The 16,414-nt window shown below is 37.4% G+C and overlaps 2 protein-coding genes across 2 annotated transcripts; both read left to right on the top strand.

The window, feature by feature from the left end:
- The first annotated feature begins 10 nt into the window (after window positions 1–10).
- LOC116716540 (uncharacterized) lies at window positions 11–5,422 on the top strand. Its single transcript, XM_032557363.1, has 5 exons — window positions 11–224; window positions 1,847–2,105; window positions 3,320–3,353; window positions 4,136–4,310; window positions 4,405–5,422. The coding sequence occupies exons 1-5, from the start codon at window positions 182–184 to the stop codon at window positions 4,743–4,745; spliced, it is 852 nt and encodes a 283-aa protein (XP_032413254.1). The 5' UTR covers window positions 11–181; the 3' UTR covers window positions 4,746–5,422.
- A 2,726-nt stretch (window positions 5,423–8,148) lies between these two features.
- LOC116716541 (spermine synthase-like) lies at window positions 8,149–15,891 on the top strand. Its single transcript, XM_032557364.1, has 11 exons — window positions 8,149–8,314; window positions 9,292–9,412; window positions 11,471–11,558; window positions 11,706–11,770; window positions 11,877–12,052; window positions 12,323–12,477; window positions 12,723–12,812; window positions 13,239–13,353; window positions 13,457–13,536; window positions 14,364–14,479; window positions 14,600–15,891. The coding sequence occupies exons 1-11, from the start codon at window positions 8,269–8,271 to the stop codon at window positions 14,628–14,630; spliced, it is 1,083 nt and encodes a 360-aa protein (XP_032413255.1). The 5' UTR covers window positions 8,149–8,268; the 3' UTR covers window positions 14,631–15,891.
- The last annotated feature ends 523 nt before the right edge of the window (window positions 15,892–16,414 follow it).

Consider the following 16,414-nt stretch of genomic DNA (forward strand, 5'->3'; position numbering starts at 1 on the left):
TGCAGCAGATCATCACAACCCATTTTTACACCAATCTGCTGAGCTGTGGCTCTGCAGCATCCCAGCTGACCGAGGGGGATTAAGGGTGGGCATTAAAAACTCACATTGAATCTCATGTGCTCCAAACGTCCACAAATATTTCTGTCTGACAGCGCTGGACTGCGCGACACAGTCTGGAATCATGAATGTCTCGGGGATACACCACGGGGTGCTCAGGATGTACGGTGAGTAGAATCAGAGCAACAAAGATCTCTGTACTTTAGAGGGAAAATACAATCAACAACCAGATTCAGCTGTTGGGAAGTTTTGCAATCTTTACCATATTTTGTGTTGCTTCACATGTATGATCTCAAACGTTTATAAATCATTTTGTAAGAAATTTTGAATTGTTCAGCATTAATTGTGCAGTCCCAGTCATGATACATTTTTAGTATGTTCTAAAGCCAGCTTTTTACCGTATGCACTAAAAGGTAAAGTTAAGTTGTTTTTTTTAACTTTTCATGCAAAGTACAGCAGTTCTGTTGGTCTTTACACTTTACTTACATATAAATAGAACTTTTGAAATGAGAAAATCCATGTGGATTGATCGCATTCAGCGTCTACAGCCTCCTGATCCTCTCTCCATCTGACTTTCTCTAATCTAATCTGGTGGGATGATGGAATGACACAGTGTTCGTTCTTTAATCCACATGTACATTGCTCAAGCTGCCACTTTGATCGCTGAGGCCACACCTAATACTTCAGGTTCACACGCAGCCTGGAAATGTATGCAGTTTGATTTGTTGTCCAATCTCGATAAGTGGGTCCTGAACTCAGTCTTAGGCACAAGGGGGAGTTAACTCAAATACCCAATAAAGAAATATCAATTTGAAAATTATTTATGCTGATTCACCTCAGTGGTCGACTCAATAAGACAGTTTCCTTTTCTAGATAAAAAAAAAAACAGGGACTAGCAATTGTCTTTAGAAGTCACCAAATGAGAGGCCAGTGGGAGCCACTGATTGAGCCCCGCTTGCTGTGTTGCCAGTACAGATCTGTGTGCAGCGAGCAAATTTCAGTTCAGTGTCTTTGTTATTTCACAACTGTCAACCTTATTTATTCACAACCGTCTTGTTTTTTTCATAACTTTCTTCCTTGTTTTTTTCCACAACTGCCTATGTTTGGGGTTTTTCATGGCTGTCGACCTTCTTTTTTTCACAACTCCATTCCTTGTTTTTTCATAACTCCATTCCTTGTTTTCCTTGTTTTTTCATAACTCCACTCCTTGTTTTTTCATAACTCCATTGCTTGTTTTTTTCATAACTCCACTCCTTGTTTTTTTCATAACTCCATTCCTTGTTTTTTCATAACTCCATTCCTTGTTTCTTTCACAACTCCATTCATTCCTTCCTTTCTTCATTCTTTCCTCCTGTTTTCCTTTTGTCTTCCCCTCGTGTCCAGACTTCCTATTGGTCCATTCTGCCTCATGTTCTTTCTTATGCCTTTTAATTAACTTCTTGTTATCATCTTTTCTTTTGTTCATTTATCCCTTTCTTTCTTGTCTCTCCTTCATCCCCTCCTTCTATTCTTCCTTTCTCATATTTTCGTGTGGTTCGTTCTTTTCTTTCATCTGCAGAGACATTTACATCAGAGGAGATGTCACATCAGTATTCAAATTTTTAATATTTGTATCTTAAAATTGGCAAAAATAACAGGATTTGGAGAAAATAACCAAAATTTATGATGTGCAAAAGTCAGAAAGTCTTACCTGAAAAACATGTAGGAACCTTGAAAACTGTTCTTTGGGCATCTTTGTTCAAGCAATTACTCAAAATGCCCTGTGTATTTTCATCTTTTTTTCCTGAAGGTGGATTCATTTTCAAACAGTGGAAGAAACGTTTTTTGCGTCTGACTGCTGAAGGCAGTCTCTTCGTATGCCACGATGCTCTGTCTCCACCTCACCAGATTGTACTGCTGCAAAGTCACTGTGAGACAATTGTTGAAGGCAAGGAGATCCTGGACCTGCCAAAGTTACCTTCCGGTGCGTCCAGGGACAGCTGCTTCGCTCTGATCCTCACCCAGAATAAGTACCTGCTGCTGCTGACTGACACCCCCACAGACTGCAGGTCAGACGGACTGTGTGCTTTTACATTGTCGTATTGGAGTTGACATTAAATGTTGCTATTTTATAAAATTGTGTTCTTTTTCATAAGGCAACATTGCTACATTTGATGAAATGTTTATATTTTTTAATTAATGGCACACAGCACACATATTACTATATAGAAAACTCCTTTTTGTAGGTAAAGATCATATCCTCATATTGGCACCTCTTGTAAAGACCTGCAAAAAGCCTTCAAATAATGTTACCTTTCTATTATCACATGTTGTTTTGTTTTTTTAAAGATCTTTGATTTGAACACAAACACTGGGAGGTAAAAAATAACATGATTTTTTTAAAAATACATAAAATTATTTGTGAAGCAATTAGAGATACCCCTAGCAATCTCTATATAAATAAATGTGACTTAAGCAATTTTTAATCTCATACTATTCCTTCAGGTAATCAGTGGCAGCAAGATTTTCAATAGTAATTTATGACTGTCTGGTTTCTTTTGGATAAATTATGGCATGGCAAAGTGCCATAATCTCCATAATTGGCGCTTGGTATTTTAACACAGGTCAATAGTAAAATAATGTTTTAATATTAAATATCAAAAATATTTAATATTAATTATTTTTAATACTAAATATTTTATTCAAAGTTCCTCCTTTTCCCAAATGGGGGGTTGGTTTACAATCTATTGTCAAGTCACAAGCAGTTGTGTTTCATAAGATCCCACACAGCTTCGCATGGGAGAGTCACATTCTACTGCAGCGATTGGGATTACCACCTGTGGATTGGGAGACAATGGCTGTCTGCAGCATTACTGTGGGGTGTTAAAGCAGGATGACCTGTGTGAAGCCAAAATACCATTGATACTGCACAAAGGAGGAAATTTCAGTTACCTGCTCTTCAAAAGTGAAACGACAAAAAAATATGATGGGAATAAGGCAGGAGTAGCTTTTTCCATCCATCTTATTTACGTGAAGACATTGCGACTACAACATAGCCTGAATTTGCCCTTGTCAGAGCAACAGTTAGAATGCTAAAATGACTAAAATTGTGACAAATACTTGTAAGAAGTCAAACGTATTTATTCAAATTCGTCATTAGCATGGATTGCCAGTAACTGAAGAGGCATTGCATCAAATTTCAATTTATCTAAATGTATGTGTTGATTTTTATGCTGCTTTTTGTTGAGGCTAACAAAATATATATTTTTTGATCACCTTTCAGTCAGTGGCTAAACGTGCTGAAGAAAGTCAAAATGGTGAGTTAATGATGTACAGTTTGGATAATGCTTTTGGAGCTGTATAGTCATAAAAAAAAAACTTCCTTTAGATGCTTCCCAGTATTGGTTTGGTTCCGTCTTACATTACCTTTTCTATCAAAATTCAGCCTGCTTACAGAAAGTAACAGTTGTAACTCTTGTACAAAGGACATAGATGTCTGTACTTATTAAACAGCCATTGCATAAAAATGTGATGACAATTTGCAAGAAAAATGTGCATTATTGAGGAACAAAATACTTCCAAAGCAAAGTCCAGTAACGTTCTGCAAAAGGCCTGAGGAGTTGAATATTTACTAAGTGTTAAAGAGTTAGAGGAGCTAATTATATTTCAAGGAAATGTTATTGGTAGGGATGACAGGTTATTGTATTTATTGTTTATCATTTAAAGGGAAAAAAGAACATAATAACTGTGACTTATCATTGAGATGACAGACTCTAATGTTGTAATTTGCATATAAAAAATGGCTTCATGGTTGATTTTCTTACTATTCTTCAACTAACTGGTTTCATGGGAGCACCAATGTTTGCCCGTTTTTTATAATTCAATGCAAGGTACATTGTAGTAGTTAATGTAACGTGTGCTGAAGTAGTGCACTTAGCAGTGGTTAAATTACAGCATTTGTGTTTGTCATAAGACTTGGCATCAACTTTAAAATCTCCAATCAGTTTTTTTCGCTGACCACTATTTTTGCAGGTTAATGTAACAAATTGAATTTCTGCTGTCGTCTTATTACTGTTCTCTGTATTACTCTTACCTACAGAGTCTGTCGTCGCCCCTCAGCCCTTGTAAGCGCCATCAGGTTGTTCCCCCATGCATTACTCTTCAAGACCTTGTCCCTGAGCAAATTCTGGACAAAGATCCGCCAACTCCACCTGTAAGTGACACAGAGGCACCCTCTCCAGGACCAACAAGCAACACTTCTCCAAGGGAGAATTGTGAGTTTAGACATTATTTTCATGCATTTTGTGACAATAAAGATAAGAAAATAAATATAAAATGATCTCGAAAAAAAACCGCTTAATCCAACAGGCAGAAATTCCCCCCAGACAAAGAATTACAGACGGGGTCCACAGGCGGTGGGATGCCTGCGTCACGGCACTCTCAATAATGCGCAAGCGATGAAGGCTGTTTATATGCTGATGGGAGGGGCTGCTGCCTCCTCTGCCTTGGGTTACCTCGGAGCATGCTCATCCACTAATCTGGACGTCAAAGCCGACCTGGCTGCCAACACGGACTTCACCGGTACAGGACCTGTGGGGGCGTACGACCTCGGTAGCTCCTCGCTCAACTCCCCCCATTTCAACAGCTTTGACTTTGAGGTGGGGGACTCTGATTTTGATGCTTTTGATTGTGGTGGGTTTACTTTTTAAGAAGCCAAGCCCTAGATGAAAATAGATGGGCTCCTTTTTTGTTTTATATCAAAGTGAAAAATCCAAATGGAGTCTTGGAGTTCAGCCTGCTTTTTGCTGAAAGCTGGTTTGGTATTCTAGTGCTGCACATTTGCCGGGTTTAACGGGCAGAGAAGACAAATGTGAGCACAAAAGTTACAAAGTGGTGAAAGGATGAACAGGTCTGAGTGATTAATCTGAAGTCGATCGCAATGAAGAACTCCCTCTCACTGCCATGTTGTATTATTCTTTAAAAAACAGATACCAGGCCAGAAAACTATATTGTTGTGCATTTTTTATGTGTGTCTTTGATTTCAGGCTGTTTATGTTGTGAATATTATCATTCTGTTTCGTCTACAACAGTGATAGTACATTTTAATAAAAGTGAGTAATCTGTCTCTTTTACACTGGTGATGCGGTGTATTACATGAAGTTTAAGGAGCGTTATTGCATAACCCTCACTGGATTAAAATTGATTTAGTAACCTCAGACACCAGAGAAACCACAGAGCTCATTTAAAACTTTTTGTTTTCTCACAGTTAAATTGCTTCACTACAGTCATCCACTTGTTGTCATCCTGTGGGTCTACTGTTTGTTCCATGAAAAAACTTGATGTGAACTAATTTATTTTACAAGAATAAAGCTGGTTTTGGAACTTTGTTGAGCTTGTATTTTCTCGTTCTTTATTTAGCAAATGATTTATGTGCGAAGTCCTTCACTAAAAAAAGTAAAGCTTCTGCTGTATCATGTAGCACTTCTGCAGAAAGAGATTTGAAACGTGTACTGATGATTTAAATTAAGGAACAAAAACAGTGATATGAAATTAAGTTGTTTGCATGAATGGCCCCCTAGGAGGGCTGTCCTTCTGCTGCCCAACAACAAGTTAAAATGCAATAAGTTCTCTCAGATAATTCAAATTCAAGCAATAATACATAATCCAATGAACACCAAGAGGAAAGTAATGATAGTTAAGTCTGCAGAATGAAATTATTTTTTAGTTATTTCTCCAGTGAGGAGGATGAAGTTAGGAGAACTGTTGGCAGTAAATGACAACAACACATTGTCCACCCCAAGGATTCACAAAGGCTCTGTGGGAAGCCCAGTCTGCATGTGATTTGAGACAGTGGTGACAAAAAAATGCTAGTTTAGATGTGAATGAATTGTGTTTCCTTCCTTGCCTACTAATGCACATGTGTAGCAATAGTCTTTGTTCTCAAAACAAATATGTTTTCTAAATATCAGCAAGTCATGCAGTGGTTATCTAAATCATAGCGGGAATTGATGGAAGAGTCTCACTTCTACACACATGAACAGTCCATGTTTTACTATTGAAGGCTTTCACTGAACTACAGCAACGTAAGCTGTCAAAACGCCATCTGTCACACCACTCAGACTCTAACAAGAACGTGCTGTTTGGCCTTAAAAAGTCTCTGAAAGCTAATGCTAAACATGTGGTGGATGGGAGAAGTTAAAATACAAAATTACAATCAGCTGTAGTAAAACATGGTCTTAACTTATCTCAGTGGTTCAGCTAATTATTGTAAATAGAACCATAAGGAAAGTCAATTGGAAGTTGATTAGACATTAATGTCTGACATTAATCTCTGAAATTTAGCAATCTTACAAATCTCTAGAAGTAGCAGCTTTAATAATTTCTGCATTTTAAGCAATAGCAATTTTTAAAAAAGAAACTATGAAAATGGGGCAGAGATCATTGCTGTTCCAAATGATCCACCATCATTGTATATATGGGAGCACAGATGACCTTTTATGCAGGCCGAGCTCAAAAGACAGAAACATGCTTTTAAAATTGTTAAATATAACTGTGAAAATGATGATTCTGGACGATTGCTATAGTTCTATCAATATATGTAATAATTCTGGTACCAAAGTATGAGAAATTGTTCCCTTAAGATAGTTAAAGTGAATAAGCTCAGGTTTACTCCAGTATCAACACTGTATTGCAGTTTTCATGAAAACTATTACCGTACCAGTTAATGTTTTATAACTCCACCAAACTGTGGTAGAGTGATAAAGGAAAAGTGCAAATAAGAAAAACTAATTAATTGTTGCTCTTATTAACAAATCAGAGATCTATGATTTCCACTCAACAGCATTTTCTAGATTTTTGCAAGAATCAGAACAACAGGCAAATATTTGTTACAAGCGCTCTGAGTCTGTTCAGTCTGTTCTAACAAGGCAACAAACGTTACTATCTAGTACACCAGGGTTAACACTTGGAGGTGTCACGTTTCAGATTGTCCTCAGCGATCTGGGAACCATCATCTCTAGCTCAGACAAACAGCATTGTAACTCTTCAGTTAGATTATTGACAAAGACCAAACCTTGAACCTCGAAGAGAACTCCATCCTTATTTCTATGTCATACCTCAGGCATCTCTGAACCCTCCCTAAATTCCAGCAAGGGTAAGAAATGCAATAGGCTCACACATAAATCTAGCTTCATGCACTTTTGACCCTTCTTCACAGTCCAGTCTGTAAATTCGCAAAGCTTCAATTTGTCTGTGATGACACACTTGTCCACTGGGAACAAATGCACATGTTATGTTACTGAGAAAACGTGTTCTTTCACTTTCACTGAGAAAACCCAAAATCCAAAATTGAAAGTAATTTTTTTTCCCCATGTACATGGGGTTGTGACATATTGTATGCCTCTAGGGAGTAAGTAGCAGAACATCAAGCACACATTGCTTGTTCACATGTAGATGCAATGCCTCAGTCAGAGTCATTGTCAGATTTAAAACAAAGATGAAAAATTTGTTACAAACTGAAGAAAACGGGGACGATTACAGGGACGTTTCTTCACCTGTTTTACCTCTTTCATAAAAGAGATCTCACCGTTTCTCAATTTTTTAAATTAAATATATTCGCACCTGTTATCCACAAATGACTACAATAAAATATCCTCAGAAGGAAATTGCAATCACATCAGAATTTCTGCCTGTCTTGTAAATTGCCTTGAGAGGATATGCTCTAATTTAACGTACAAAATGTTAAGATGCACGTGAAGAAAAACGAATCAACAAAAAAATTGTTGCACTTTATAAAACATCTGTTACAAAGTGATTATACCTTATAGAGAATTCCTCTTTACTCTTAAGGTTGAAAACCTATTGTCAGGATTAATGTTTGCATTTTCTTCTGACATCTTGTGAATGTTTTCTAACAGGCCAAAAAAACACCCTGCACTTACTGTTTTCTAAATGTACTATCTAAAACAACTACCAAAAAGTGTTTTGCAAAGATCGACATTACAACATAATGATGTTCGTGCTCTAGTTAATTTTTAAAAAAGTATTTGTTTTAAGCGCTGTAGTGCAAGTCCTAAAAACTTGTATTTGCTGTTTCTCACAGTCTGGCCCCGCCTCTCTGGTTGACTGTGGTGCGTCGCGGCAGCAGCAGTGGTAGCTGGGCCCTCCCTCTGTCTCTGCAGATAAGTATTCGCAGCCTGCTATCCCAGGCATGGATGTCGGTTGCAGCGAGACATGGCAGTGCGACATTATACTCTCGACATTAATCTCTCCACGCCGGGTAAGATGCTTGGAAAAAGTCTCCAGAAATTGCGTGTTTATTCAGCTTACGGCCCCTGCACCCAGGCTGCATGTTAGCTAGCCGGCTGAGCAGCTAATATTGACTTGCTATTTTGTAATTGCCCTTCAAAACTGCAGGTTGGGAGTGATTTAGACGGAATTTAGCTCGAGCATGTTCGGTAAATTTTGGTTTGAAGGTTAAAGTTATTGTGGACAAACATTTTTACGTTTATATGCTGCTGCCTGTTATGCACTTGAATGTTATGGGGGATTTTCCTCGCAAATTTCCGAGGCACTGGTCAGCGGCTCGATGCTCGTCTTGCTAACAATGTGAATAAAGCATGTTCAATTCTGCGCTGTCGCAGAGGAAGTAGTCCCTCTTCCGCTGTTTTTGTAGTTTTACTTGTGAAGGCTGAACTGACCCCCAAACCTCGCTGTTAAAAAAAAACATTTACAGGTACCAATGTCACAACAATTGACTATATTAAAAAGTGAAAATAATAACCTGCCATTGTGCTATTATTGATGGACAATTTTAAATTAAAGATATTAGAAATATTTTTTCCCAGATTTTTTAAATAATATATTTATTACTGAAGTACATTTAGGAGACCCTTTTATATAATTTTTGATAAAAAACTACGCATGGTATTTTATAGATGAAATACAAATTATGTACAATTATTCTTAACTTAAAGTGACATTAGCCATATGGCTGGCTTTAATAAGCCCGGCAACTGAAAAAACATGTACCATGAGATAATTATTTTACAAGTGAGTTAGTTATAAAATAAGGAAGGCATAAATTTAAACCTGCAAAAAAATATTTTGTAACTGTTTACCTGTAATTGAAAAGTCTATCTATCTATGGCAAAAAAGGTGTTCAATTATTACCGATTCAGATGTGACTTTATTAATGTGCCGGACTGCTATAATTTTTCCATTGTTTTCCATCTTTCTGTTTCTGTCTATCTCAAGTCGACTCAACCTCTGTAGTGCCTGGTCTGCTGTCCATATTTCATGAGCAGGAGCTGTCAGAGACTATCCATGACACAAATGGGCATGGATATCTGGCTACATTTGTTGGCAAGAATGGGCGGTAAGCAAAGCAAGAAAGCAACTGTATATGACACTGATGCTGAGGTATCCAGAGCAGAGGTCGCGCTGGACTTTTTTGTTCTCTGTCATCTTGACCGACAGTATTAAAAAAAATCGGTCGTGTTCTATTTTTACCCATTAAATTATAGTCATATTAACATAGTCTATACTTAGCCGCATTTTTATGCGGTTTAGTTAATATTCACAAACCAGATCCCATCACACATAAAGCAGATAAATGCATCTAACTTTTTTGTCTGTAGTGACAAAAATCACTGTGGCCCCAATAACTTATAATAAATTAAATTAAAGACTCCACTTTAATTACCAACTCATCACTGTCCTGAATGCACAGCGTCACAAATTCCTCCTGGTCCGCATCTGCAGAGAAATCTGCACTAGTTCATCAGTCAGTTAGATCTGCCTGATCCATTGAACTCTGCAAGTTTTTTACCCTGTGCACGAGGATTTTTTTTTTTGCGTGGTTTTGCTTCTCCGAAACAAACAAATGTTACGTTTGTCACGCTTGTCCTGAGCGCCGCTCTTCTTCTGGGTGCAGGAGGGTAATGTGAACAAAAAAAGCTCAGTTTGTTAAAACCGCAGGATGAGTTAAGTTTAATTCTTCTCAGCGGCGGAGTCCGCATTGGTTGTGCAGCCGCAGTGCACTGCGCATATTGCGGTCTAAATAACTTCTGCACCATTATTTATTTCCTCAAGATAAACTGCCAGCTCCTCTGTTTAGACTATAGATAGATTAACACAATGTTGCATTCTGAACTAGAATTAAAGGCGCCATTTCTACCAAAGGTTTGGAAAGCGTCCGGTTCATAACTCTTCAACAGGCCGTCAGCTCCCGGTCAGAAAGATACATTTAATTCAGTGTCCATGAGACGATATTCAAGGATTTTTTTATTGATTGATTTTAGTTGCTTCTGCGATGAACTCTTTGTGTAAAGTCTATAAGGTTTGTGCATGTGCACCAGTCAAGGGTGTTAATTATAACCTGTCAAAATGACCGACGGGCTCCAAATTTTCCCGTCTTCTAAAAAAAAAAAATTAACGGTCAAATACGAAAAGTATTCCGTTAACGCGACCTCTTTTCCAGAGCTTATTTTCGTTTCTAATCCGTCAAATTTTAAACCAAGAACAAGTTGGCAGCAATTTATTTTAACATCTGCATTACACACAGAGTTTAATTAGGTCAGTGAGTCTAGTGAAGGTGAATTAAGTTTTATTCCTCATAATTTTCAACATGCTATTCTTTGGTGCCATCTGGTGACCAAAAGTAAGAAGTCTCGCTTGGATACACAACTTACTGTGCTGATTTATTATGACTGCCTGAGATATTGAGTCATTGTGTTGCTTTGAATATCCATTTTTTAAGATTAAAAAAATACTATTATTGTTAAATAATATTGATAAATGAGCTTTCCAATGATGTGCAGTATTTGGCTGTGTTTGACAGTTGCTTTGTCTCAGTTCAGCACTTTTTTGTTACTTCATAACAAATAAGTGCTCTTAATAAATCTTGCAATAAAAATTGTTTAACTCCTACTTAAAGTGGTTCTGACTTGGCTCTCACTTTGTGGAAATTTAAACTGATTCTTTCTCAGAACCAGCTAGGAACGCCCAGGTTAAATGCTCAATCTGTTTTTGTTACTGGGTGTTTGACCAACTTTTGAATCAGAATTGAAAAGTACAATTTAAAGTATTCTTTGTGAATGAAATCCTTTACTCTGAACAGGATTTAGTGATGTTTGAGTCCTCCTCTTTTAGAGGGTATGCTCAGAAATTGAAAGGTAAACTGAGAGGATTCTTGGTTTTACATTTACTTTAAATATTTTCTTAAATAAACTGATTGCATTAGTGGCAAGCAAGGTTAGTCCAGTGTGAATGTTTGCATTTAAACCTTCAGGCTACTGTTCCCTGAATTGGAAGTAAAAATTGTTGTCTTTGTTGGAATAGAAGTGGAGTTAGACGTAGTTTTATGTTATGGGTGGAGTATCATCTCAACAATAAAAGGTTTTATAACTTTGCATTATTAAATCTTGTTTACCAGGCTCGTTGTTCTGCGTGTGCACTCCCATGGGTTGGTCACCATCGATCTGCAGTGTCATGAAGATGACAACATTGCACAGCTAGACAATGTAAGTGATCAAAAGCAAAACAAAAAACGTGGAGTTTCCAATATTAAATTACTGTACTTCAAGCTTGTCATGGCGTACAGTTTAAAAAGCAAGACTTGATGTGAACAACAGCTGTGCACAGACTTTCTTTTTTCATTTCCTCCACAGCTTTTAAATGCACTGGAAAAGAAGTTAAAAGTTCTGTTAAATGGAAATATTACAAGGATTAAAAGGTAAGGGTCCTGGTTCTCATGATGTGTCTCCATTTTGGATGTTTGAAGACTTTATTTCATCAAGGATCTGTCCTGCAGTAACTTATTATTTTCATTTTCCCTCCAGGCTTCCAGTCTTGGTACGAGGGGCAAAAGTTGACCGATACTGGCCCACAGCTGATGGCAGACTGGTGGAGTATGACATTGATGAAGTGGTTTATGAAGAAGATTCTGCATACCAAAACATAAAGATATTGCACTCAAGGCAGTATGGAAATATCCTAGTCCTTGATGGAGATGTCAGTAAGTATTTATATAATAAACTAGTACACACAAGAAAGCTCATTTAGACATCTGATTACTTTTTAAAAAATGCTAACAGAAGGCAACAAAGGGGACAAATGGACACTTTATGTTATATTTCTGTTCATTCATAAAAATATTTTTCATTGTGGACAAATGTGCCTATTATTGGTAACTTCAGCTTCACTGAGGATAGCTTTGCACAAAACTGCATCTCATTTGTTAATAATTGTACGTAACTGATGTGTAAATGTTATGTTGTCATTGCAGACCTGGCAGAAAGTGATTTGGCGTACACACAAGCCATCACAGGTAATGGAAGAGAGAATTATGCAGGGAAGGAGGTGCTGATATTAGGAGGAGGTGATGGAGGCATCCTCGCCGAACTGGTCAAACAAAAGCCAAAGATGGTCACCATGGTGGAGATATCCTTTTGAGATTGTATTCTGTTTGTTCTGACTTTAACACCCAAAATGAAAGTAAGTCGACATCTTAACATGGAAATATTGCAAGGATTAATATTCTTTTGTTGGTTTTGTGTTTTGTATGGCTTTTAAGGTTGATTTCTATTGTGCAGTGCTTTGTGATTTTATGTCTGTGAAAAGCGCTTTATAAATAAACTTTACTTACTTACTTACTTAACCTGACTCCTCCTTGACGAGGCATGCACATTGACCAGAAGGTGATCGATGGATGCAAGATGTACATGAGGAGGACTTGTGGGAATACCCTGGACAAGCTGAGGGGCGATTGTTACCAAGTAAGTGCTGGGAAAATAATGATCTATTGGGGAAAATTCATTGCCATCTCACAACTGTGATGCAAAATAGAGTTTGGTACAAGTAATGTTTTTATTATTTGCTTCTTTAGTTTAAATATTCTATTTAGCATTGTTTAATAACTAGGGTGTAACTAACTTTGAATAGATTTTTTTTTAACAATAATGTATTTGTTGCTGTTTGTATTAAACCAGATGATTGTGCATTACCTGGTTTATATATGCCGAAGATGCTTTCAATGTTAAATGTTGATTTTGATGTGTATGCATGTTGTTGCTTTAAAAACAGGAAATGCTGACCGAGGTGCTTTACAGTAAAAGTTTTCTGTAGAGCAAATTGTGAATGTTAAATACCTAAAAGTAAATGTCAAAGATTTTACTGTCATCAACATGTGTTGTGAATTGCAGATTCTGATTGAAGACTGTGTCCCCTTGCTGAAGAAGTATGTCCAGGAAGGAAGAACATTTGATTATGTAATTAATGACCTCACTGCAATCCCAATATCTACTTCACCAGAAGAAGGTTCCTGCATATCCATTAATCCATTGTACAAGCTGTGGCAACATATGCATAATATAAAGAAGTCGTGTTTAGTCTTTTCTCTGAAACTGTGTGCTCTTTGCAGACTCTATGTGGGAATTTCTACGTCTCATCTTAGATCTGTCAGTGCGCGTCCTGCACCCCAAGGGGAAATACTTTACACAGGTCAGTTGGGTTTTTTGCAGTATCTGCAGAGTTTAGAGTGAAGCTGCCAATGAAGCAGTTAAGCTTATCAAAGAGTCTGAAAGCTTTGTCAAAAGATAATGTACTATCTTAAGAGAAACTGGCAAATTTGCTCCAAATGACAAAATGTATGTCTAAAGACTTTTCTGTTTGTTATGATTGTAACAATTGGAATACAAGTGATATTATGTTCCATAATACACAGTAAACATGTTTGACAAAAACCAACCAGCCAACTTTCAAGCATAATGGTGAAGGTGTGATGATTCAGGGTTGTTTAAAATCATATGAACAACACAATGCAATCCAAACAGAGCCTTCAGACCTTAACCCAAAATAATCATTTGTTCCAATGTATGTTGACTTCATGCTGGGGGGTTTTCCCAAGCATAGTCAGGCAATTTTACAAATGAAGTATAACTTCAAAGAGTAATACTTCAAAGTAGGGATGCACTGATATAAAGTTTTACTGATATATTTCACAACCTTTTTGACAGCTTGAAAAAGACCACACACAATTCACCACTGTTTCTCCTCTTCAGTTAAACTCCCACAATCCTCCTCTTTATCACCAATACTGTCACATGACGAAACAAATAACATAACCAAACTCCTGCATTCAAATGGCAACAAGATGGAAATAAATATCGGTTGCTAATATCGGCCCAGTTTTATTTATCGGATCGATACTGATAAATTGAAAAATGACTAATATATCATCTGGTACCGATGGAGATAGACTGCAGTAAACTTTTTTTTTTATACGTGCATTGTAACTTTTTTTTTCTCTTCCATTTTTACTCCATCAGGGTAACAGCGTGAATCTGAAAGAGGCGCTGAGTCTATATGAAGAACAGCTGGGAAAGCTCTCATGTCCTGTAGATTTCCGAAAAGAGGTGGTGTGCGTACCCTCCTACCTGGAGCAGTATCCTTTATTTTTACCCCCCAACCATGGGTTTAAATGATGACATGCAGATCAACATGTCATAAAAACACTAATATTGAAAAGACTCTTTTTGTTGGCAGCCCTTAATCATCCTTTCAGATGGGTTTTCTACACTGCATGGAAGAAGTGAAGACTTCCAGTTTTCTCTAAGATTCCAAGCAGCTGGAATGTGAACGTTTGAATTCCCTTCTGCTTTTCACTTAGGCTTGAATGTGTGGTCAGACTGAACATGACATGAACACGGAAGGCTTGGAAAATGTTTATTAAATAGTTACTGACTTGTTCGTAAGGTTTGTTACACCAACGATTAACATAGATCGATCTTAAAAGTATCTGTTAATAACTGCCAACGTGCTGAGAGACTGCTTCTCAGGTGACGAGTTGTGATTAGATCCAACTTTCAGGCTCTTCTTGGATATAAACAGGTTTACTATTAAGGTTTATGAAGCTGATTTACCGAATGAGAACATCATTGCTGTGTATGTTTATTTTCTTGAGTTAATACAGTGAGTTTCGTCAGAGTCTGAAGGAATTGGGCTGCTTGGTGTTGAGACCTCATCTTAATGCTCTGTTCTTAAGCTTGATCATCCCGGTGAAGTAAAACTTGGAGGGAATAGGCAGACCTCAGTGTATCCATTGCGAAACCAGCAAACTTCTGTTTTGTGATGGTGAAACACTCCACCCTATTTTAAGCCGGTTAATGTGAAAGGGAACATGCAAAGGTTGCTGTAAATTCAGTCTGATCTTATTTGAAGGTGCACATGAATAATATTTTTTATCAATGCCATCGAATCCTTCTCCTGCTCCTTAGGTTTTGATTGTTTTATCACTGTTTGCTGCAACTATTTTTGTGTTATTAGATTTGACCCTGACTTGCATGTCTTCTGAAGAAACTTTTACAATTTATAAACACTGATCTGGTACACTGACAATGTGGCAACTTTGCCCACCATATGCGTGTACTCTTATTTTAAACCTTGAGTTGTGAGCCTGATGTAAGTTGTTTTTGAGTTTGTTTTTTTCTCCTTTTGTTTCTGCCACTGAAATACGATGCATCTCTTTCAGTGTTATATCCAGGCAGTGTGGTTCATCCCCAGTGAATGCTAAGTGTTGTAGTCCAGGTGTGTTCTAAAAGGGAAATTATTCCTCCTCATTGTTGCCATCGTTGTGCTTGTGCTGGTTTTTTATGTTCTGTTTTTAGCATCTTTGATTTCTCCTGATATATTAAGTATATTGGGTGCATGCTGAGGACTGTGAATGTAGCTTACATATATATACAGTACACAGCACATTAGATGGACCCTCTGGGACATTTATTTATTCATTACAAACTCACCAAATGCTGTTCTGAAACTGTTTGACCATCTACAATTAAAGAGTTTTGGGGGAAATGGTTTCTGTTTTTTTTTCTTAAGTTTCATATTTATAGCAAAAAATACCAAATGTTTGGAGCTGTCGAGTAAATATGTTGCAACACACATTGCATTGTAACTGGATGCCTCACTGCTTACACTTATGTGAAGAAATGCTGAAATAAACATAAAAAATGGATATAATAAGCCTCTTAACAAAGCCAAGTCGTTCTGTCCTGGCTGCAGCTTTTTTGCAGACAGGAACCTCACAATGTCATCCTGCTTCGCTTAGCTTCTGTTGTGCTTCCGTTTTCTTCTGATATTTTCAGTGAAATTGTAAGATGCACAGAGAAATCGTTTGGTGTGTTTGCGGTTGTTAAGGTTAGCCTGAAGACGGCACCGCGCTCCAGATGGTTCTGGCACACAAAATGTCTGAAGCATAGTGCGGTTTCTCAGCAGACAGACTTAAGTTCGATCCAACAAAACTTAAACAGAAAGCTTGTCTGAAACATTAAACTTTATAGACAATTCTAGGATTTACTATGTTTTTCTATTATTTTGT

Source organism: Xiphophorus hellerii, unplaced genomic scaffold (assembly GCF_003331165.1).
Source record: "Xiphophorus hellerii strain 12219 unplaced genomic scaffold, Xiphophorus_hellerii-4.1 PGA_scaffold_64__1_contigs__length_250000, whole genome shotgun sequence".
Lineage (NCBI taxonomy): Eukaryota > Metazoa > Chordata > Actinopteri > Cyprinodontiformes > Poeciliidae > Xiphophorus > Xiphophorus hellerii.